We start from the raw sequence: 24,252 nt of genomic DNA on the forward strand, positions 1-24,252 counted from the left end.
GATTTTGTTCATGTTTATAATTTCAGGTTCATCTTAATTTTCTGTTTATTGTTTATTTTTTTTTACACCAGAAATAAACTTAAATGAGAAAATAAAATGAAGAAAACCATAAAGTTTGATACCGGTTAATATTTGGTTCACTTTGAACAGGTTAAAATGTGTTGCTAGTTAGCAAACCTGACTATTATGCTTGTGTTGGGCTGGATTAGCTTGTTAGTTAGCAACCTAGCTGTAAGCTAGTGCCTTTTTACCTAAAGCCTTTTTTGTGACCACTGTGTTGATTTTTGTCACCGTACTAACTCTCCTGGTGTCACTCTGGACTTCACTATTACGTCATGTTGTTATTACGTAATAGTGCGTATTACGTTTTGCTTTTGTTTTTTTGTGTAGCTAATTCTACTAGCATCAGGTTACTTGGTGTAAAACGTGTTGTATTGTTAGTTAGCAACCTAGCCGCTAGTTAAATAAAGCTGGTGCCTTTATTTAAACCATTGTTTTATTTTTTACACTGTACTGACTAAACAAACCGGTGTCTTTGAAGAGCGGCGTCACTATGGACTTCAATATTACGTCATGTTTGCGATCGCTCGTTAGCAAACCTTCAAAAACACTTTTAGTGACTTTTTTGTTTGTTTCTCATCGTGTGGATGAGGTCAAACGTTTTTTGCCTCCACATAAGGAAGTAAAGACGAGTGAAAGATAATCCCACAACTCAGATTACAGTTTGTAGTAACAGCAGAGTGAGGGAGTGAGTGAGTGAGTGAGTGGCCTTTAATCTGCTGTTACAGCAGTGACTCACAGTTACTGGCAGTGAATCATCTCTGATTTCTCACTTTTCTCCGTCTATTTCTCAGGAAGCAGAGAAGCATCAGCTCCATCGTTTACTGTCACGGCAGTAAAAACACACACTCTCTGTGTGTGTGTGTGTGTGTGTTTCTCTGCATTATTGATTCCCTCTGAGCCTGCAGCAGGCAGTAATCTGTGTGCTCAGACGTGATTGGCCGGCTGCAGTCAGGCCTCATTACCTGATAATCCAGGCCTGTGCTGATTGGCTGCCGTGAAAATCTCTGTGAGGAATTCTCGATGACACACGCTGAGGTGATGTCACTGATGGGCGAGGTGATGTCACCTCACCTGAGTCCAGACTGACTCACAAAAGCATGTTGGAAATGTTAGATTTCAAAAAAAGATGATAAACAAACTCATGTTGACGGTTAGATTTTCTACATTTAAATTCAAACACATTTTTTACCATTGATTTAAAGCTGCTGTCAACAATGTTGCCTTTTTTCGCTAACTTCCCGTTAGCATCCCTCTCTGTCTCCTCCCTTAAATACCTGACAAATGAAGTTAGCGTAGCTCCTCGCGTCCCCGGCGTTAGACGGAAGCTTCAGTTGGGAAATCTGAAAAGCTCCAGGCGTTAGCAACAGGAAAGCGTCTTGTTTTTGTGTCCAGATTAGCCAGAGATGCTAAAGAGCAAAAACTAAAAAACTAAAAAACTAAAATGGCCAGTCTACATATTTGAACAAACTCGTCCTTGCATGTCTGAGCTAGCCGCGTCAAACTCTGTCCACATGTTCTATACAAGTTAATGATTAAAGGTTATCAAAGGATTTTCTCTCCGTCACAAAGCGTGGCCTCAGCACTCCGACAAATTAGACTTTAAAATGGCAGGAAAACGACTTTAAAATTCCACTTTAAGCTTTAATGTAAACAGAACTGCAGTCATTGGATATGACGAGGGCCCGATCATGACTGTGACCCAATAACTGTCTGTAGACAGTACTATGTAATGTGTTGATCAGTTAAGCTACAATAGCTACAGCCGTAGCACTTTTGCCATTTTGTGTCCTATTTGGTTGCTACAGGATAAAATTGCTAGTCAGCAAACCGAGCCATTAAGCTAGTGCTATTCTTATAATAGTTGTACTAATAAGTCGTACACAACACTAATATTGTGTCTCTGTTCACGCTAGTGATGTGTCGTTCGTGAACGATTAGTTCAAAATCAACTAATCTTTTATATGACTCGGGAGTCATGAGTCATCTCAGTGAGTGATTTGTTCATTTTCATGCAGTACCTTCCTTCACCACAGGGCAGGCAGCTGCAAAAGTTCAGTCAGCAGAACAGGAAACAGAAATGATTAGTTCAGGATTCACTCAACTGAGCGTCCGTCCTCAGGTCACGTGACAGCTACCGAGTCACTGTCGTGCTGTTAAACAACAATGGCAGAGAGGATACAGGACACAAGTCACTTGTCACTTTATTGAGGTGTGTATTTGCTTTCCTAGGGTTTCATATGGTTTGAATTGCATTTTGTTTATTATACTTTGTCAGCTGAAGCAAAACGAAGTTGCCTACAGTGTTAAGTGTTTGAGAACCGCGGTCTCTTTTACAACGCCCACAAGAGGGCTACAGCGCCACCCGCTGTAAAAATGAACGAAATGACTCAAAAAAAGATTAGTTCAATTTACTGTCCGAGAGTAAAAGATCTGAGTCAGTAAGAAGAGTCGAACTTCCCATCACTAGTTCACGCTGCTATAGTGTAAAATACTACGTAATGTGTCAATTAATGTCCCAAATTTACTTTGCCACTGAGTAACCAACTGATCCTGCTATTGTCTGTAGATATGACTATGTAATGTGTTAAATATTAAATAAGTTAGATAAAAGCTAAAAACCAAACGTTACTCTGCAGCAGACACTCAGATTTGGTACAGAAGGATGAACTGATGGAATATTGGTCCTTAGACTTAGTCAGGGAAAGTCTGTGTGGACTTGGACTCATGAAGGACCTGATCAGGATCAGTTTTCACTTAAATGTTCAGAAACATTTCAAACATAACACACACTGAAGAAAACATGTAGAGTGTTTATTTATAACGAATACAAGATGCTAATATTAGCCATTAGCCTACAAATGTCACGTATGACTACGAAGTGTATTTACACGCTGACGTGTTGTCATTGTTATGTCAAGTCTATTATATCATGTCAGCTCAAATAAACATCAGAAGTGTTTTAACGTCACGGATACTTTGAATGGCTGGGTGTGTGTGTGTGTGTGTGTGTGTGTGTGCCCTGCAGCTGCCCAGGCCACACACACACACACACACACACACACACACACACACGCGCCAGTTTACACACGAGCCATAAATAACAGCACTAAGTCACTGAGGATGTGACGGCGAAGGCTCCGGGGAATCCTGGGACACGTCCCATTCCAAAGCAGTCTCCCTTTCAATGCTTCCTTACTTTACTTTCCTTCACATCTAAATTATAATATGATGAACTTTTAGTGAGTTTCAGGGGGAAAAATGTAAAAGTGACCAGTGTGTTTCTGTCGTGACCTTTGACCTTTGACCTTTATTTACTGCTGTTTACTTTTGACGAGGACAGAGAAGAACAGAGGGAATTTTCTTGATTCAAGCAAATACAAGGAAACATGTAAAGGATGAGTGTGTGAAGTCTTCATAATGGGATGCGGCCCATGCAGAACCCCCCCCTGTCACTCCCTTTGCGTGTCTATCTCACTCACCCTGTCATCTGTGTGTCTGCGTGCCAGGGGTGGAAGTCCACGGGGCGTGAAGGTGCTGTCGCCGTGGCAACAGCCATGTAAACATAAACAGAGGGGGGGGTTAGTGGAGCAGTCGGCGAGGAACAGCCTCAGTCGTGGATCAGCTTACACACACACACACTGTATTCAGTGTAAACACTTTTGTTTTTGGTTTGTTTCCCTGATTTGGTTTGAGGTTTTTTTTTTTACTGCTGTTGTGTTTTATTCTGACACTTCCTGTTTTATTCTGACACTTCCTGTTGTGCTCAGATACTCCCCTCTTGTCTCGTCATCACTCCCTGGTCTGCCTTTCCCGCCTTTTTTGATGACCGGCCCTGACCCTGAATAGTTTCACCTGTGTGGAGTTGTCCCCGCCCCCTTCCTCATGTGTATAAATACTCCCCCTATTTATCGGCGTCACTGTTGCGTGTTCTGCAGTTACGGTTCTGGTCCTGGTTCTGGTTTTTTATCTGACCTCTGTAACCTTTGCTATTTTTGCGTGTTTTAGCATCCGAACATTTCAAAGATGGTGATGATAATAAAACACTTTCTGTCCCACTTCAGTTCAGGACAGACAGGAAGAACAAATCCAGAGACCAAAGTCCCAGTTTTATTTTGGTTAAAGGACAAAAGGTCAGCAGGAAGTAAACCTGAGATTGCCCTGTAAAAGAGAATATGCAGGTGTCAATCAAAAAGAGACGGAACAAAGTACCTGAAAGAGCCGTGAGTGAATTATTGAAACATCATTGACTGTTTTTTACACAATAACTACATCAAACACATGTGTCCATGTAAGTGTACTCACTGTGCAGTCCAGATGCACACACAAATATTTTAGACAGAAGCTCACAACAGGAAGTCAGTCGTGTGGTAATCACATAAACCCAGACAAAAAATAAAAGCCCAGAGGTTTTCAGCAGGAATCTCCGGCTCCGTCTTCACGTGTCTGCAATCGTCCGATTGCTTCATCGCAGAGTTTACTGTCGCGTCGGCAGAACCGGCCACGAGGTCGTCAAGCAAACGACGACAGGAAACACCTCAGCAGGTGTTCCTTCCTGTTTTCTCTGCCTGAAAAATGTACACACACACACACACACACACACACACACACAATTCCACCACGTTGCACAACATCGGCGTAAATATGTGAGCGTGGTTTTGTTTCTGTTGTGTAGTCAGTCGCTTCGATCCAGGCTTGTAAAAAAGAGAATTGTCGTCACTGAAACACAAACGCACAAAATAAACCTGGAAACTTTCATCAAGTCAAATATCACAGACATACATACATACATATATACATATATATGTATATATATACATATATATACATATATATGTATATATATATTACAACAGAAAAGCACAAAAAGACAAAGAAAAATAAATTTTCCACAGTTAAAGCTCGTAATAAAGCTTGTGTTTAAATCATAAAAAAACAAACTCACTGTTTACTTTCCTCTTTTATAAGAGATCACAGCGAGAACCTTTAACCCAGTTCACTTTGTTCACACTGACACAAACACACACTGGCAGAAAATAACCTGAAATGTTGTTTAGCAGAGATTAAAGTTGGAGTTAATGCAAAGTTAATGAGTGGAAACGACGCAGTTAATAATTAATAAGAATAAAAAACAACAACCACAAAATGGTCAAAATTTAGAGTAAATAATCTCCCCAAAAAAACAGTGTAAAATAAAACCAACGTAAAATCAAAAAGAGATGTAAAATATGATCAAAAAGACGTAAATTACAATCAAAAAGACGTAAAATATAATCAAAAAGAAACGTAAAATACAATCAAAATGAGAGTTAAAACGTGATCAAAAAGACGTAAAATACGATCAAAAAGAAACGTAAAATACAATCAAAATGAGAGTTAAAACGTGATCAAAAAGACGTAAAATATGATCAAAAAGAGAGGTAAAACACGATCAAAAAGAGACGTGAAATATGATCAAAAAGAGAGGTAAAACACGATCAAAAAGAGACGTAAAAAATACGATCAAAAAGAGACGTCAAATATAATCAAAAAGAGACGTAAAATACGATCAAAAGAGACGTAAAAAATACGATCAAAAAGAGACGTTAAAACGTGATCAAAAGGACGTAAAATATGACCAAAAAGAGAGGTAAAACACGATCAAAAAGAGACGTGAAATATGATCAAAAAGAGAGGTAAAACACGATCAAAAAGAGACGTAAAAAATACGATCAAAAAGAGACGTCAAATATAATCAAAAAGAGACGTAAAATACGATCAAAAGAGACGTAAAAAATACGATCAAAAAGAGACGTTAAAACGTGATCAAAAAGACGTAAAATATGATCAAAAAGAGAGGTAAAACACGATCAAAAAGAGACATGAAATATGATCAAAAAGAGAGGTAAAACACGATCAAAAAGAGACGTAAAAAATACGATCAAAAAGAGACGTCAAATATAATCAAAAAGAGACGTAAAATACGATCAAAAGAGACGTAAAAAATACGATCAAAAAGAGACGTTAAAAATATGATCAAAGAGATGTAAAATACGATCAAAAAGTGAGTTAAAAAACAATTAACTTAAAAAAAGAGACGTAAAAATACGATCAAAATGAGAGTTAAAAAATGATCAAAAATACGTAAAATACAATCAAAATGAGGCGTAAAATACGATAAAAAAGACGTAAAATACGATCAAAAAGAGACGTAAAAAATACGATCAAAAAGAGATGTTAAAAACGATCGAAAAGAGACGTTAAAAACGATCGAAAAGAGACGTTAAAAACGATCAAAAAGAGACGTAAAATACGATCAAAAAGAGACGTAAAATACGATCAAAAGAGACGTAAAATACGATCAAAAAAGACGTAAAATATGATCAAAAAGAGACGTAAAATATGATCAAAGAGAGACGTAAAATACGATCAAAATTAGATGTAAAATACGATCAAAAAGAGACATAAAGTACGATCAAAAAGTGACGTAAAGTACGATCAAAAAGTGACGTAAAGTACGGTCAAAAAGAGACGTAAAATACGATCAAAAGAGACGTAAAATACGATCAAAATGAGACGTAAAATACGATCAAAAAGAGCGTAAAATAAGATCAAAATTAGATGTAAAATACGATCAAAATTAGATGTAAAGTACGATCAAAAAGTGACGTAAAGTACGGTCAAAAAGAGACGTAAAATACGATCAAAAAGAGGCGTAAAATACAATCAAAAAGAGGCGTAAAATACGATCAAAAAGAGGCGTAAAATACGATCAAAAAGAGACAGAAAAAATACGATCAAAAAGAGATGTTAAAAACGATCGAAAAGAGACGTTAAAAACGATCGAAAAGAGACGTTAAAAACGATCGGAAAGAGACGTTAAAAACGATCAAAAAGAGACGTAAAATACGATCAAAAAGAGACCTAAAATACGATCAAAATGAGAGTTAAAACGTGATTAAAAAGATGTAAAATACGATCAAAAGAGACGTAAAATACGATCAAAAAGAGACGTAAAATACGATCAAAAAGAGTGTAAAATACGATCAAAATTAGATGTAAAATACGATCAAAAAGATGTAGAATACGATCAAAAAGAGACATAAAGTACGATCAAAAAGTGACGTAAAGTACGGTCAAAAAGAGACGTAAAATACGATCAAAAAGAGGCGTAAAATACGATCAAAAAGAGGCGTAAAATACGATCAAAAAGAGGCGTCAAATACGATCAAAAAGAGACGAAAAAAATACGATCAGAGACGTAAAATACGATCAGAGATGTAAAATACGATCAGAGACGTAAAGTACGATCAAAAAGAGACTTAAAGTACGATGAAAAATCTATCTGTCAGTCTGTCTATCTATCTATCTATCTATCTATCTATCTATCTATCTATCTATCTATCTATCTATCTATCTATCTATCTATGTTTCTATATATCCATCCATCCATCCATCTATGTATGTATCTATCTATTCATCTTCCTCACTGTGTTTCACAGCTGACACTGACTGTCAGCAGTGGTGATGCTGGAGGAGAGAGAGAGGGGAGGGGGTGAGGAGAGAGAGAGGGGAGGGAGGGAGGGAGGAGAGAGAGAGGGGAGGGGGTGAGGAGAGAGAGAGGGGAGGGAGGGAGGGAGGGAGGAGGATTTCCCGGATTCCCCGTGATGGAGATGAAGAAACAGAGGAGGAGGGAGAGGAAGTGCTTCCCGGAAAGGATGACGCCATCTGGACCGAGAAGGACAATGACATAAAATAAAATAAAATAAAATAAAATAAAATAAAATAAAATAAAATAAAATAAAATAAAATAAAATAAAATAAAATAAAATAAAAGTCTCATTGTTCTTACCGTTGGTCTTTTCTAAAATAATTTTTATAATTATTTATTGTTAGTGAATATTATTTCTACATTTGTACATGAATCATCATAAATATAATATAAAAGAATTCATTAATATTAACGATGCATTATTTAAACTGTAAATACAGAAGAGTTGTTTTAATATTTGATCTTTATATTTAGTGTTATTTATGTTCCTCCTCCTCCTGCCCTTCCTCCTCTTCCTCTCTCCTCCTCCTCCTCCTCCACACATGACATCAGCCTATTTCTCTTTCCGGGAAACACTGACTCTCATCCTCACCACGGTGTTAACGGGCAACCGGCGAGGAACCGGGAAAAAGACGCAGAGGATGAGGATGAAAATGTTCATCATCTTCATCCTCAGCAGCAGATTTTATTGGTTTTATTGTCACATCTGCAGTAAACTTTTTATTTTCCTTAAATCAAACAAACGTTTAATACTTTTTGTTTCAGATTCACACACACGAGCATCTCATCAGCATTAATGTATATTAATTATATCATATCATATTATATTATATTATATTTTATTATATATATTATATGATATTTTCAAAGGTCTCTCGTCTCGTTTCACTTTCTCTTCCAGCAGGAGTCAAAGTGTCAGAGCGAAACTCAAGTCAAGTTATGACGATGTTTTTCTCTCCGTTCACTTGTGCTTCTCAGTTAATGATTAACATTTATTCTTATTTTCTTTCTTTCTTTCTTTGTTTTCGACTGAAGGACAGCGACTGAGACGTTTCCATGACAACATGGAAACTTCAGTCAACTAAAAACACGTATGTGAACACGTCCATGTTCATGCTTCCTTTCATCTGTCCACACGAGAACGGCAACAACTGAGTTTTTCCACACTAAAGTCACAGAAACCACTTGAAGCGCTGTAGCGCGTATGCTAGGCCTCTGTGTGGCGCTGTAGCGCGTTTGCTAGGCCTCTGTGTGGCGCTGTAGCGCGTTTGCTAGGCCTCTGTGGGGCGCTGTAGCGCGTATGCTAGGCCTCCGTGTGGCGCTGTAGCGCGTATGCTAGGCCTCCGTGTGGCGCTGTAGCGCGTATGCTAGGCCTCCGTGTGGCGCTGTAGCGCGTATGCTAGGCCTCCGTGTGGCGCTGTAGCGCTTTGCTAGGCCTCTGTGGGGCGCTGTAGCGCGTATGCTAGGCCTCCGTGTGGCGCTGTAGCGCGTATGCTAGGCCTCCGTGTGGCGCTGTAGCGCGTATGCTAGGCCTCCGTGTGGCGCTGTAGCGCATATGCTAGGCCTCCGTGTGGCGCTGTAGCGCGTTTGCTAGGCCTCCGTGGGGCGCTGTAGCGCGTATGCTAGGCCTCCGTGTGGCGCTGTAGCGCGTATGCTAGGCCTCCGTGTGGCGCTGTAGCGCGTATGCTAGGCCTCCGTGTGGCGCTGTAGCGCGTATGCTAGGCCTCCGTGTGGCGCTGTAGCGCGTATGCTAGGCCTCTGTGTGACGTTGTAGCACATATGCTAGAAGCAGCTCCTTTCCTCACTTCTCTTTCACTTCCTCCCTTCCTCGACACTGACTTCCTGTCATTGCCACTTCAGAGAAACTTGTCGTGTCCTTTCATTTTCACTCAAAGACCTCATCTTTCTCAGAAACGGAGAGAGAATTGTGAAACGTGGTTGCGTCATCAGGATTGGTGGCTTTCGAAACTTCAGAGTCCGGGTCGCGGGCCTGTTTCCAGGGAAGCCTTTATTTACGGTGCGTCGCAGAAACACCTCCGTGTTGATTTTCTGCTCATTCTGAGCTCATATAACTCGGCTGTCAGCTGTAAAAGCCATGGCCGTGGTTGATCATGGACCGGGTGGTGTTTCCCTGCTGAGATGACAGCGTGGAAATGTTTAACCCGCTGTGTCACTGATGCTGAGACACTTCAGTGGAAACATTTAAACCAGGGACGGTGACACGAGTTCAAACAAAGTCCACCGAGAAATATGAGCTTTAACTTTCACTTCAGTTTATCACTTTACATCAATGTGAAAGAGACAGAGAAAACATTCACAGAGCTTGCTCGTTATATTCTGCTTTACTTTATTATATTTTGACTGAATATTGTGCTTTACGTCTTTTAAAGTGTGTGACTGTTGTCTTTCTCTTGTATAAGAGATTTTGATGAAACTGTATGTGGTTAAATTGAGGATATTTGCAGTTTTGTGTCCGGTTGTTTACCCAGTTAACACATATTAATGTTTCCTGTAAGAGCAGGGTGCGTAAACATGGCAGAAAAGAAAGCTATCTCGCTCTATCTATGAGTTAAAGTTGCATTTACAGTAAACGACAGACACTTTGAGAACATTTAAGTCAATTTTAAAGGATCGAGATAATGTTACTAGAGCTTTGTAGTAATATTCTGCTTTCTTTTATTATCTTATAATTTGACTGAGTATTGTGTTTATATTGTCGCTTTAATGTGCTTTTCTTGATCAGGTCTCTCCTGTGAAGGAGAACTTTATGTGGTTGAATTGAGGACATTTGCAGAGCAGGGTGTGTAATACAATATAATATAATATGATATAATATTATATAATATAGTATGATATGATATAATATGATATAATATAATATGATATAATATAATATAATATAATATAATATAATATAATATAATATAATATAATATAATATGATATAATATTATATAATATAGTATGATATGATATAATATGATATAATATAATACAATATAATATAATATAATATAATATAATATAATATAATATAATATAATATAATATAATATTATATAATATAGTATGATATGATATAATATGATATAATATAATATGATATGATATGATATGATATAATATAATATAATATAATATAACATAACATAATATAATATAATATAATATAATATAATATAATATAACATAATATAATATAATATAATGATATATAACATAATATAATATAATATAATATAATATAATATAATGTAAAATAATGTAATGTAATGTAATATAATATAATATTATATAATATAATATAATATAATATAATATAATATAATATAATATAATATGATATAATATTATATAATATAGTATGATATGATATAATATGATATAATATAATATGATATGATATGATATGATATGATATAATATAATATAATATAATATAATATAATATAATATAATATAATATAACATAATATAATATAATATAATATAATATAATATAATGTAAAATAATGTAATGTAATGTAATGTAATATAATATAATATAATATAATATAATATAATATAATATAATGTAAAATAATGTAATGTAATGTAATATAATATAATATAATATAATATAATATAATATAATATAATATAATATAATGTAATATAATATAATATAAAGCTAGTTTTTACAGTAAAAGACAAACCGAATCAGACACTTTGAGGAAATTCAAACCAATATTAGAGGAGAGATAAAATGTTGATATTAACCGCTTTTGTTTTGTGTTTAACATCTTTGACAGTGTGTGATTGTTGTCTTTATTTGAATTATTGTCATCTTTAGACACACATTTATGTTTCCTGTGAGATCAGCGTGTGTAAACATGGCAGACAGCTAACACTATCACATGCTATATTTGTATTGACAGTCAAAGACAGACAAACTGACAGGCTGCTAGCAACATGCTAGGAAGTCAGCCACAGAACTAGCTAGCTAGTTTGTTAGCATTACTGTGACTTGCAGCCCTGATTCTATCTTAAGCCACTAGCCTAGCCTTTTCTCCTCACCCTTACACACTCACTCTTCGAAAACCTGCACTAACAAGTGATCCATTCAGCTAATGCTGTGTCATTTATGACACATATTTAATTATGAGTTCTAACTGTGAATGAGTTTTTCTGTTTGGAGCAGAAAAACCTTGTGAGGCTCAATAATGGAACCAGTGTCAAAGGATGATACGGCGAAATGACTGAATGAATTAGCTCGGTTTCTGACACACAGTAGTTAGCTTTGTTTTAAAATGTAGAATCTGGGTTAACCTGTAATTAACCACACTATAAACAGAGGATTTAGCCTAGCACTGAAATCTGCCGCCGAAAGTAAAGTAAAAATGTTTGTTTCTTCCATTCTGGACGCAAAGGTTCATCAATGTTCACTGAGCAGACAGTTTAAGTCGCGTTTATCCTTTAATTAGCTGAAATACAACTTTAAAACAAAGAAAGTTAAACGAGACAAACTTTGGTGTAGCGCTAAAACAGGAGCAAATACACTTTTTAATAATTAGTGTTAAACCTAACTCTTTTGGTGTTATTTTAATGCTAACATATTTCATTTTAAAACAAGTTCAGGTTGTTTTTAACACTTTAAGTGTTACTTTAATTCTGAAAGAGTTACATTTAACAGAATCTAATTTAACCGTGCATAAACTGATCAAAAAAATCTCATGCTCATATTGTTAGGAACAGAATAATACAAACTACAAGGTCTGTTCTTACCATTCTGGACTCAAAGGTTCATCAACATTCACGGTGAAAACAGTTTTGAATTAGATTTAAAAACAAATTGGAACAAATTATAAATACTTGTACCGTATGACGAATTCTCGGGGGAACTTTGGTTTTAACTTTGCTTCGACATAGCCTAGAAATACACTATTTAGACTTTAGAATAAGATAAATAACTAGAATTATAATTATAATAAATAGAAATATAGAATTCAAAAAAATATACAGTATATGCCATGTCATTTGGAGAAAAGTACAGTATTGATGAAGATAAGTGATGTCCATTATTGTACCTTTAAAAGATGATGTGTGAAACTGTGTCCAATTTTTTTAATTGTCTTATTTTTAGAGTCTCACACAAACACACACACACACACACACACACACACACACACACACACAGCGTCTGTGTCTGACAGCAGGCAGACGGGTGTTGAAAAGTTTATGAGGTCAGTGTGGTAATCCAGATTGATGCTGCGACGTGAAGTCATTGCTGACCCTGTCGACTATTAATACCATATGATTAGAGCGCTAACCCACAGGCTCAATATTACATTATCTATTTTTACATAAGTGAAGGCTTTTGTGCAGCTGTGTGTGTGTGTGTGTGTGTGTGTGAAGCCAAACCCACGTAAAACCCACATCACTTACCAAATTTAAGATCTTAACCTTCTGAATGTTTCCCTGTGGGATTAACATGTCACACACGAAGGGTCGGGATTATTCTGAAGTCTGTAAACAACAAATTTAACAAATGTAATATTGTGTGAGGAGGGATTTTACTGTAAATAAGTATTTACAGGTCATTATTAAACATTTAATGAACTTTAACTAACACTTATTAGCTATTTAAACTACACGTCTACTCTTGTATGTGTTATATAAATTAAAGCCAGGGTCAATAAGCAATAGCAGTATCCCAGGCTAGCCATTGTTAGCAATACCAGTCGATAACAGCCGCTACATGGTATTTGGTGCACGCAAACAGCGTAGCAACACATCTACGAATACATTTTATAAACAATGTTTAGTGAGGTACATTTTGATAAGAGTTTTTGTAGCATTACAACATTTTGTTCTATTTATGGTTAGCTTTCGGACAATGTTATGCTGCTAATGCTAGCAATAGCAGGTTACACAATACATCCCACCCCGTCATGGTGGCCCTGTGGCCAAACGCCGCCCCTAAATACACAAAGCCGTTTTTGGCTAATTTAGGCGAAACTTCCTCTGCTGTTTTTCGGTGATTCGCTAACTTCTGGCTATCATCTCTGCTTTAGCTGTGTTAGCTTCTCCGTGTCGTTGCGATGACTCCACTCACTCCCTTTGAGAGTGTGTGTCACGATTGTTCGTGTTTCGTACAGTATTGCGAACACACGTTTTCCCCCCTGAAAACAGTTTAGCTAGCTAAATAAAAGCTTGGAGTTTGAATCCAAAATGACCTCATATCAACAACAGCTAGCACAAAGTATCTGATAATAATGGTGAAAACGACGTGTATTTAAGGTGAATGAAACAGTGAGTGCAGCTCTGAGGACGTCCTCCATCTGTCTCAGCAGGACACTAAATAAAATCAACAGATTAAGACTAATTAAGACACAGACTCTTGTGGATTACTGTGATGCCACTTCACCACCGCGGTGCATAGTTTACACTTTACACAGAGATCACACAAGCTTCACTCTCAGATTACACACAGATTGCACACACTTCACTCTCAGATTACACACAGATTACACACACTTTACACATTATGTAAATTGTAATAATGATTTCATGATAGTTGCACTCACCAGATGAGTTTTAGGGTTAGAGAAAAAAAAAAAAAAAAAATTAAATGAAACTCATCATCATGTGTTTGTATCTCCCTGTCTGTCTGTCTGTCCGTCTGTCTCTGTCTGTCTGTCCTCACAGTTTGACAGTGGGACATTTAACCACAGAGTTAATAATAATGAGAGAGAGCGGATTCACTCGTTAGTGCGGAATCTGTGGAATGAAAATTCATGTGAGTGTTAAAACAGAGGGAGAGAGACATTCACTCTTCTGATGTCTGAGTGAGTGAGGGAAGGGAGGGAGGAAGGAAGGGAAGTGAGCACTGAAATGATGGAGGGATGAAATGTTTGGGAAACAAAGAGAAAACTTTAAGTGGACGATTGAGGAAGATGAGGAAAAGAACAGACTACAAGGAAAAGAGAGAAAGAGAAGTGAAGTGAAAAGCGGCAAGGAAAGGAAAGGAAAGGAAAGGAAAGGAAAGGAAGTTACATGCAGGGAGGAAAAGATGTGAGAAGAAAACTGAGGAAGATTTCAGAAGAAGCGGGAAAGGACCAGAGAGGAAATACGAAAGGGAGGAAGAGTGAGGATGAGAAGATGGAGAAGGAAACGAGGAAGAACGAGGGGAGGGGGAGTGTCCTGTTATGGCAGAGCAGCTCGGGATTGCTACATTGCATCATCGCAGGCTCAGACTGCTATAAATAGGATGACGTCACCCCTGTGCTCTCCCTCCGCTCTCGCCCCTCCCCTCCCTCCCTACTAGCATTCCTCGCAGCGTCATCGTCAACGGGCTCCGCCCCCTCCGCGCGCCCTATAAACACGGTGATGAAACGGCTTCGGGCGCCAGAGCAACTTTCATAGCGCGAGCGAGAAAACGCGAACACAGGAGGGAGAAAGAGAGGAAAACTCGCGTGATTTTCTCCACATCCACTTCACCTCACCTCAGCCTGTCACTCAGAGATTTAACAGGTGAGTCTGACTTTTTGTTTTGTTCCGGAGGAGCAAGCCGGCTGTTGTGTTCTCTCAGGCCGTGTTGTGACGCTCCTGTCCCGGGTGGAGGAGCGGAGAAGAGCCGGTGTTTTCCCGGGACACGTTTAAGAAAACGTTTTAAAAAATCGAATTCCTACAGAAACTAAGTCAACTTTCTGACTCTTTAACACTAATGTATGCGTTTATTTTCCAGTAAGAGCCTGTTTTTAAAGAGTTTGTTGTGTTTCACGCGTCCACTCTCTGAAGTAAATTAAGAATTTCATCACATACTTCCGGTTAGTTCTTTCTTTATGATGCAACAATTAGGTATAATAAAAAAAATAAGGTTTTATTGTCATTAATGCCCGAGAATTAAAGTTTATTTTACAGTATTTTTCAGTAACATAGAAAACAACAAACACTTAAATACTTTTAAATGACAAAACATCAGAAATATAAGGACAAAATGGCAATGTACGTATGAAACTGAAAGCTAACTGACAATGGAATGAATTAAAACAGAATTTTCGGACTCTGACACAGCGGTAGATGAAGATTATTTTAATGTGAACTGTGTTATTGATTAATATTGTAATACCTGTATTGACTGAGCTGATGTAACCTTGTCAAACTCTGTTTAAACAACAAACATCTGCTGTTATTAATGATTGACCGCTCATTATTTATTCATGTTCCTGTATTTAAAGTAATAACTCAAACAGGAAGACTTTTACTAGAAATATTTACAAATAGGTCAAGATTGTTGTCTTTATTTCACATCCAATATATATATATATATGTGTGTGTGTGTGTGTGTGTGTGTATATATGTGTATATATATATGTGTGTGTGTGTGTGTGTGTGTGTGTGTGTGTGTATATATGTGTATATATATATATATGTGTGTGTGTGTGTATATATGTGTATATATATATATGTGTGTGTGTGTGTGTGTGTGTGTGTGTGTGTGTTTTAGCAATCCTAACGACAATAGAGGATCATTATTTCAATTTCATTTTACTGGAACACATCTAGAAAATATGTATGCAGTTTTTTGTTGTTTACAAAAACAAAAAATACAACATACTACGTCAAGTATTTGGCGTGATCTACCCTTACACTTGAACAATAACACAGCTCTGTTATATATATATATATATATATATATATATATATATATATATATATATATATATATTGTATAACAAACAACAGAGTGTTTACTATTAAGCACACACATGGTAATTGGCTGTAATAATATTTCATTAATTTTAAATAATGACACGTTTAGTATGAACTGTTAATCTGGGATTATGGATTCAGATTATGTTAATATTTCTTCCTTCAATATCGACTTCATAGTAATTATTATTCCGTGCTTATTATTTTAATATTTGTTTGTGTTTGTTGTTCATGTTTGGTCCATGAAAAGTAAAAAAAAATGTTGATCTAAAAAGTTCTTTGCTTTTGATTTCTTTGCGTGGATGATGTTTCACCCTCTCACTGACTCACGCTGGTGTTTCCAGAATGATGCTGCAGCACCCGGGGCCCTCGCTGGCTGACATCAGCTGCTCCGCCCTCGTCCCCTGCCTGTCGCCGCCGGGTTCGCTCACCCTGGACGACTTCACCAACTTCACGCCCATCGTGAAGGAGGAGCTCCGGCTCGCCATCCAGACCAAGCGCCTGTCCAGCGGCCTCAGTGCCGACGTCAGCGCCGACGTCAGCTCCGACGGAGGCAGCTCCTGCTCGGAGCCGGCTGCCGGAGGGTCGGGAGTCAAGAGAGAGGTGAGTCACCGCCTGCCGACGCCCGCCACGTCACGCCGGGATTATTTCTGACATGAACTCTGAGCGAGGATTATTGTCTGTGTGATTGTAGTTCACTGTCGAGGAGCACGACAGGAGGAAGCGACGCAGGGAGAGGAACAAAATCGCTGCCGCAAAGTGTCGCAACAAGAAGAAGGAGAAGACGGAATGTTTGCAGAAGGTGCGTCTCCAACATTCCCACTTTGGTTTTTCACGTTTAGCCGGGATTAAAAATGAAAAATGTTAGGATTAGACGGACAAATAAATCCACCGACGTTTTCATTACATTTATGTAATGAAATAGTGTCTCCACTGCTTCTGACCTGTGAGGTGTTGTGTGTCAGAGACAGTGTTGACGTCTCGTCTCCTCGTGTCTTGTCTCCGCAGGAGTCTGAGAAGCTGGAGACCGTCAACTCGGAGCTGAAGGCTCAGATCGAGGAGCTGAAGCAGCAGAAGCAGCAGCTGGTCTACATGCTCAACCTGCACCGGCCCACCTGCATCGTCCGAGCCCAGAACGGACAGACCCCCGAGGACGAGAGGAACCTCTTCATCCAGCACATCAGGGAGAGCACCTTACAACTCCACAACCTCACCTCGTCCACGTCCACGTCCTCGTCCTCGTCCACGTCCTCGTCCTCGTTCACGTCTGCGGTCGTCCCTCTGGAGGGAGGACTTCTGTCCCTCGATCACGTCCACTGTCCCGGTCACCTATGAGCTTGGCTTTTTTTTGTTGTTGCCACTTTTCAAAGACTCGTGTTGCTTCCGCCCGCCTGTGGGCGGAGCCACCAAACACGAGAAGGACGAGGAGACGTTTAAACATAAAACCGCCAGAGAGCGCCGTCCATGCCCTGAAACTGTAACTGCTGAGTGGACAGTGGTGGACGGTCAGGGCCAAGAACATGCTAAACATGCTAAACATGCTAAACATGCTAAAGCACGAACAAAAAACCACCACAAACTTTTCATTTACAGTATTTTTGAATCCATGAGAGTCGTGAGTTTTGCACCAAAGTGATTTTAAGGTGACGGAGGCACATAAACGCTGAGCGAGCTCCAGACGACTTCACGCCCACGTTTGTTGTTGTTGTTGTTGTTGTTGTTGTTGTTGTGTTAAAAAGGGGGAGTAATATATTTGTGACGATGTAACTCCTGAATCTGCTGCTACCACTCGCCGCTCAGGGCATCTCACGTACTCGCGGTATATGCAGACGACACTTTGACTTTTCTTAAGCATTTAAAAAATGAATTAATATAATATTATGGTCTGGTTTATGATGTTAATTCTCACTGCGTTTCCTCTTAAACAGACCTGAGGTTTTCTTTGTTTGTTTTTAAACGTCCTCTGAGATTATGATGAAGCTACTTTTCTACCTATATATGTGTATGTGTGTTGTATTGACTGCATTAACTCTGTAAACACACACACACACACGAAAGATTGTTATTTTTTTGAAATGTATTTATTTAAGGAAGCGGTTGGAGTCGGCAGCGAGGCGTCTTTAACTCGTCTGACTCTGGTGTGTGTGTGTGTGTGTGTGTGTGTGTGTGTTATCTGTCACGCCCTGCAGACGAGGAAACGTGTTGTTTGTTTTTATTTAAGTGCAGACAGAGGCTCGTTTACCCGTCGCCCGCTCTCACACGGTTAAAGAGACGCAGGCGTCTGCGTGTGTCTGTGAATAAACTGCAACGTCTTCTTCCATCCTTTTGTTTTTGATACTTTGGTTCATTAAAACAAAAACACGACAAACGTCTGGTTTGAGAAAAACGCTTCAGTGTCACAGTAAATCTCACCTTTAACGTTCTGCAGGAGATTAAAACCAAAGTGTGAGTGAAACTACACCCACTGTTCATCTGTGTGTGTGTGTGTGTGTGTGTGTGGACACTAACTTAAATCGACCTGAAAATACCTTTAATACTTTTAAGTTATGGACTGGAATCATGGATGTATTATAAGAACTGGATAGAGCACCGCCCCTCTGGTTGTGTTCATTCCTATGGAGTTGCTCACCCAGCAAATATGCCAAAAAAGTTTCTGACTTCTGCGTTTATTTCCTGGTTGTGTAGAGCATGAGCATGCGCAGTAGTGTTACCCCCCATGATGCCTTTCGGCTTTGTGAACAGTTCTTATAATACATCCATGACTGTGACCTGTGATGGGGGAGGAGCTTCACACGTGGGCAAACTGTCTTTTTTTTACACTTTTTCGCTGTAAAGTTGACAGAAAGTTTGACGGCGCTGCACTTTGTAGACGGTCCCTGGCTGCGATGTTTCCCTTAAACGTCTTTCTAACTTGACTTAACTCGCGACCTCCGGGTCATGTGACTTGTGTTGGATGCTCATGGTGTTTATTCTGTAGAAGTTACTACAAAATAATCATAATGTTAATAGTAATAATTATAATAATAATAATAATTGTATCCAGAATCCAGAATTTGTGAAGCTTTTTAAAGATGACGTGAATGACTGTGTATGACGAATTATATGCCTTAAATATTTTTAATAACCACATTTAATTTTTATTGTTATTATGATAATGATAACAATAACACAATGTCAAGACTAATTACAGCTGTTCATAATTATATACATATATGACACAATTTATCATTTGGGAATGCTTTTATTTTATTTTATTAAGTCTCCAAAGGCAGAACAAAAACATATGCACCAATTAAAAAAAAAATATAAATCAGTAGAAAAATTAGAGATTTAATGTTATAAATTAATGAATCTAATTATTCCACATACATACATATATATATATATTATATATTATATATACATATATTGTATATATGTATATATATATATATATATGTATATACATATATTGTATATATATATATATATATAAATGTGATAATATAGTGTATTTTTTTTGGTCCATAAAATGTAAGAAAATGTAGAAAAAAAGCTGAAGATTGTTTCCCAAACCTGGAAATGTTGATTTAATGATTATTGATCGATTGATTTCCTTGTTGTGTGGAGTGAAATATTCACATTTAAGAAGCTGAAAAATAAGAATAAATCATTTTACAAATTTCCTTCACAATAAAGTGCCATAAGGGACTTTTAATTTGGCGGGACGTCCCTTTTCAACTTCTGTCTTTTACCAGATGTTAGACAGACTGTCCAACATGCTGGGACATGACTGGACGTGTCCCGCTGTCCAGAGACAGACATACACACACACACACACACACACGCACGCACACACACGCACGCACACACACTCACACACACACACGCACACGCACACACACACAGTGTCTGTGACGACCACTTTATTACTTCATTAAACAGCCTTTAATAACAGGAACATTCAGTTTGTGTCACTTTGTAAACTCTCACACACACACACACGCGCACACACACACACTAGCACACGCACACACATGTCTGAGCCAGTACAGAGCACAGCAGATGAGGAAAGGCTCCAGAGAATGCTAAGCAATCATGGCACCTTGCTTAGCGAACAACAGGCCTTCCTCCAGCATTTGAAGCAGAACATGATTTGTATGGGGGAGGCTGTGAAACAACTACGTGACCAAATGCTGTTGGGCACACCACCTGAGCTCAAGGGAACTACGCCCTCCTCTGGAGGAAATGCCACTCCTCAAACCCAGCTGCGATGTATCAATCTCCCAACTCCCAGCAAGTTTGACGGCTCCCCAGAGACCTGCAGGGCCTTTGTGACTCAATGCACTCTTATTTTTGAATTCCAACCTGACCAATTTGCCTCAGAACGCGCCAAGGTGGCATACATTGTCGCCCTTTTGGTTGGGAAGGCCTTGGAGTGGGTCGCTCCGATTTGGCGCCAACAAACACCTGAGTGCGCAGACAGCAAGGCTTTTCTGTCTCTACTGGAGAGCGTATTCGACCATCCGGTGAGGGGGAGAGAGGCTGCACGACGCCTCATCGCGTAGTAGGGACGCCGCTCGGTGACAGATTACGCCATTGAGTTTCGAACTCTGGCCCAGAGAGTGAGTGGAAGGGAGAGGCCCTTATCACCTCCTTCTGCAATGGCCTTTCCGAGGAACTCAAGGACGAGCTAGCAAGTCGCGACTGGGGAGATGCCGTCGAAAGCCTCATCACCATGGCTACCCGTTTGGATCTGCGCATGAGAGAATGGCGACGAGAGCGAGACCGAGGAGGACCTTTCTTCTCTTCAGGGAGGAGAGAGGACAGCCCTTTGCCCAGCCAGCCCACGCCCCAATTGCCGGAGAGGGAGGAGCCCATGCAGCTTGGACGTTCACGCCTGGCTCCAGAGGAGAGACAGAGCAGGATGTGTGAGGGGAGGTGTCTGTATTGTGGGACTACAGGCCATCTGCGCGTTCAGTGTCCAAGACTGCAGGGAAAAGGCAGCCCTCACCAGAGAAAAGGGGAGTCCTGGTGAGTGGAGCAATCACCTCCCCTACTCACACTCCAAGGCTGGTAATGGCTGTTTCTCTGAGTTGGAGGGAGAAACAAGAACATAAGGTGAGACTTCCAGCTTTAATTAACTCCGGGGCTGCAGAGAACTTTTTAGACATTACATTAGCCTAGCAGCTTGAGGTTCCTTTTGAGGAATGTGACACTGCTCTTATGGTCCAAGCTATTGACGGGCGGCCCATCGGCTCAGGGAGATTAAAATACCGTACCAAACCTTTAAAGATGATTATGACAGACTCCCACACGGAGATGATTCGTTTTTTTTTGATTGAGACTCCTCACGACCCTATTGTTCTAGGCTATCCCTGGCTGCAGATCCATGAACCACAGTTCTCATGGGGGAGGGGTGAATTGCTTCACTGGGGCCTAGCTTGCGAGACCTCCTGCTTCCAAGACCCCGTTCCTGTCAACACAGTCCGTAGATCTCCCAAATGTGACATTAATCCTCCTGTGCATTTTCCTCTTACGGTCTCACATAACACCCCTGATCTTTCCAAACTCCCTTTACCCTACCACGACCTGGCTGAAGTTTTCAGTAAATCTAAGGCATCCACTTTACCCCCACATCGCCCTTACGATTGTGCCATTGAGCTGCTGCCAGATACTATGCCCCCTAGAGGAAGGGTTTATTCCTTGTCCATGCCTGAGACTAAGACTATGGACGAGTACATCCACGAAGCTTTAAGCAATGGCTTCATTAGACCGAGTACTTCTCCTGCGGGTGCTGGGTTTTTCTTTGTGAGCAAAAAGGATGGGGGGGCTCAGGCCATGCATTGATTACAGGGGCCTTAACAAGATTACTGTTAAGAATAAGTATCCATTGCCTATAATGACTGCCGCCTTTGACAGACTCAGGGGAGCCAAAATGTTCTCAAAACTGGATCTAAGAAACGCCTATAATTTGATTCGCATACGTAAGGGGGATGAATGGAAAACGGCGTTCAACACCCCGAATGGACATTACGAATACCTGGTTATGCCATTCGGACTATCTAACAGCCCAGCCGTTTTCCAAGCTCTGATCAATGATGTTTTGAGAGACATGCTAAATAATTTTGTGTTTGTTTACTTGGATGATATCCTAATTTTTTCCGAGTCCCCACAGATTCATGTTCAACATGTCAGACAAGTTCTTCAGAGACTACTCCGGAACAATCTGTATGTCAAATTGGAGAAGAGTGAGTTTCACACCACTAATACTTCCTTCTTAGGATACTGTGTTGATCCTGATGGAATCTCAATGGACCCGGGTAAAGTGCGGGCTATCACTGAATGGCCAGCCCCTACTAATCTGAAGCAGATCCAGCGTTTTTTAGGGTTTGCTAACTTCTACAGAAGATTTAAGATTCAAGATTCAAGATTCAAGATTTCTTTATTGTCATACCAACACACATTAGACATGAGGTCAGAACGAAAATCAGTCTCTCCAGAACCCGGTCGGCCCAGCAATAAGAAGAATAAGAAAATAAGAAATAAGAACCAACAGTTTAACTTAACAAAATATAAATTAAAAGAGATCAAAACTTTAAACCTCTGGAGGTAAGGTGCTGTGCAAAAAAAGAATTTGGTGCAAGGGTGTGTACGGTACTGGGGGCATGTGCAAAGTACAGTACGTGGGGGGGTGGGGGCTACAGAGAGTTCAGGAGTCTGACAGCTCCAGAGAAGAAGCTGTTCCTCAGTCTCGTAGTTCTGCTCTTGATGCTCCTTAGCCTCCTGCCTGAGGGGAGGGGGTGAACAGTGTGTGTGCCGGGTGAGTGGGATCTCTCATGATGCAGGTGGCCCTTTTCCTGCATCTGGAGGTGAAGATGTCCGTGATGGTGGGGAGGCTCCTGTCCACGGTTCTCTGTGCAGCTTTCACCACTCTCTGCAGAGCCTTCTTCTCTGCTGCAGAGCAGCTGCCGTGCCACACAGTGATGCAGGAGCACAGGACACTCTCCACTACACATCTGTAGAAGGTGATAAGGGCTGACCTTCCTAGTCCAGCGCGTCTCAGCCTCCTGAGGAAGTAGAGGCGCTGGTGTGCCTTCCGGACCAGGCTGGAAGTGTTGCTGCTCGAGGTGAGGTCGTCCTTGAGATCTCCAGGTACCTGAAGCTGGAGACCACTTCCACCGCTGTTCCTCCAATGTGCAGGGGAGAATGGGGGGGATGTCTGCTCCTCCTGAAGTCCACGATCATCTCCTTTGTTTTCTTTGTGTTGATGCAGAGGTTGTTTACCCTGCACCAACCCTCCAGGTGTTCCACTTCCCTCCTGTAGCTGGACTCATCGTTGTTGCTGATGCGTCCAACCACTGCTGTGTCATTAGCAAACTTCACAAAGTGACAGCTCGGATGTTTAGGTGAGCAGTCATGAGTGAGCAGGGTGAACAGAAGGGGGCTCAGCACGCAGCCCTGGGGGGAGCCAGTGCTGAGGGTGATGGAGGTGGAGGAGATGTCGTGAATCCTCACTGACTGCGGCCTGTCTGTCAGGAAGTCCAGGACCCAGTTGCAGAGGGGGGGGGGCTCAGTTCAAGTGAAAGGAGTTTATGGATCAGGGTCTGTGGTATGATGGTGTTGAAAGCAGATGTGAAGTCGAGGAAGAGCAGGCGGACATATGAGTCTTTATGAGTGAGGGCTGTGTGGACCACAGAAGAGATGGCGTCCTCTGTGGATCTGTTGTTCCTGTATGCATATTGGTGGGGGTCCACAGTGATGTCGATGCTGTCCTTGATGTGCATTCTGACCAGTTTCTCGAAGCACTTCATGACTATCGGGGTGAGAGCTACTGGCCGATAGTCATTCAGGCCTGTCACTGTGGAGCCTTTGGGGATGGGGATGATGGTGGCAGTCTTCAGACAGGTGGGAACAACTGACTGCCTGAGGGAGGTGTTGAAGATGTCTGTGAACACCTCCGACAGCTGGTCAGCACAGCCTTTCAG

The 24,252-nt window shown here is 40.1% G+C and overlaps 1 protein-coding gene across 1 annotated transcript; it reads left to right on the plus strand.

Annotated features, from left to right (window-relative positions):
- The first annotated feature begins 14,943 nt into the window (after nt 1-14,943).
- atf3 (activating transcription factor 3) lies at nt 14,944-17,825 on the plus strand. Its single transcript, XM_058612654.1, has 4 exons — nt 14,944-15,103; nt 16,630-16,888; nt 16,980-17,087; nt 17,294-17,825. Exons 2-4 carry the CDS (start codon nt 16,631-16,633, stop codon nt 17,618-17,620), a joined length of 693 nt encoding a protein of 230 aa, XP_058468637.1. The 5' UTR covers nt 14,944-15,103; nt 16,630; the 3' UTR covers nt 17,621-17,825.
- The last annotated feature ends 6,427 nt before the right edge of the window (nt 17,826-24,252 follow it).

Source organism: Solea solea, chromosome 17 (genome assembly GCF_958295425.1).
Source record: "Solea solea chromosome 17, fSolSol10.1, whole genome shotgun sequence".
NCBI classification, from domain to species: Eukaryota; Metazoa; Chordata; class Actinopteri; order Pleuronectiformes; family Soleidae; genus Solea; species Solea solea.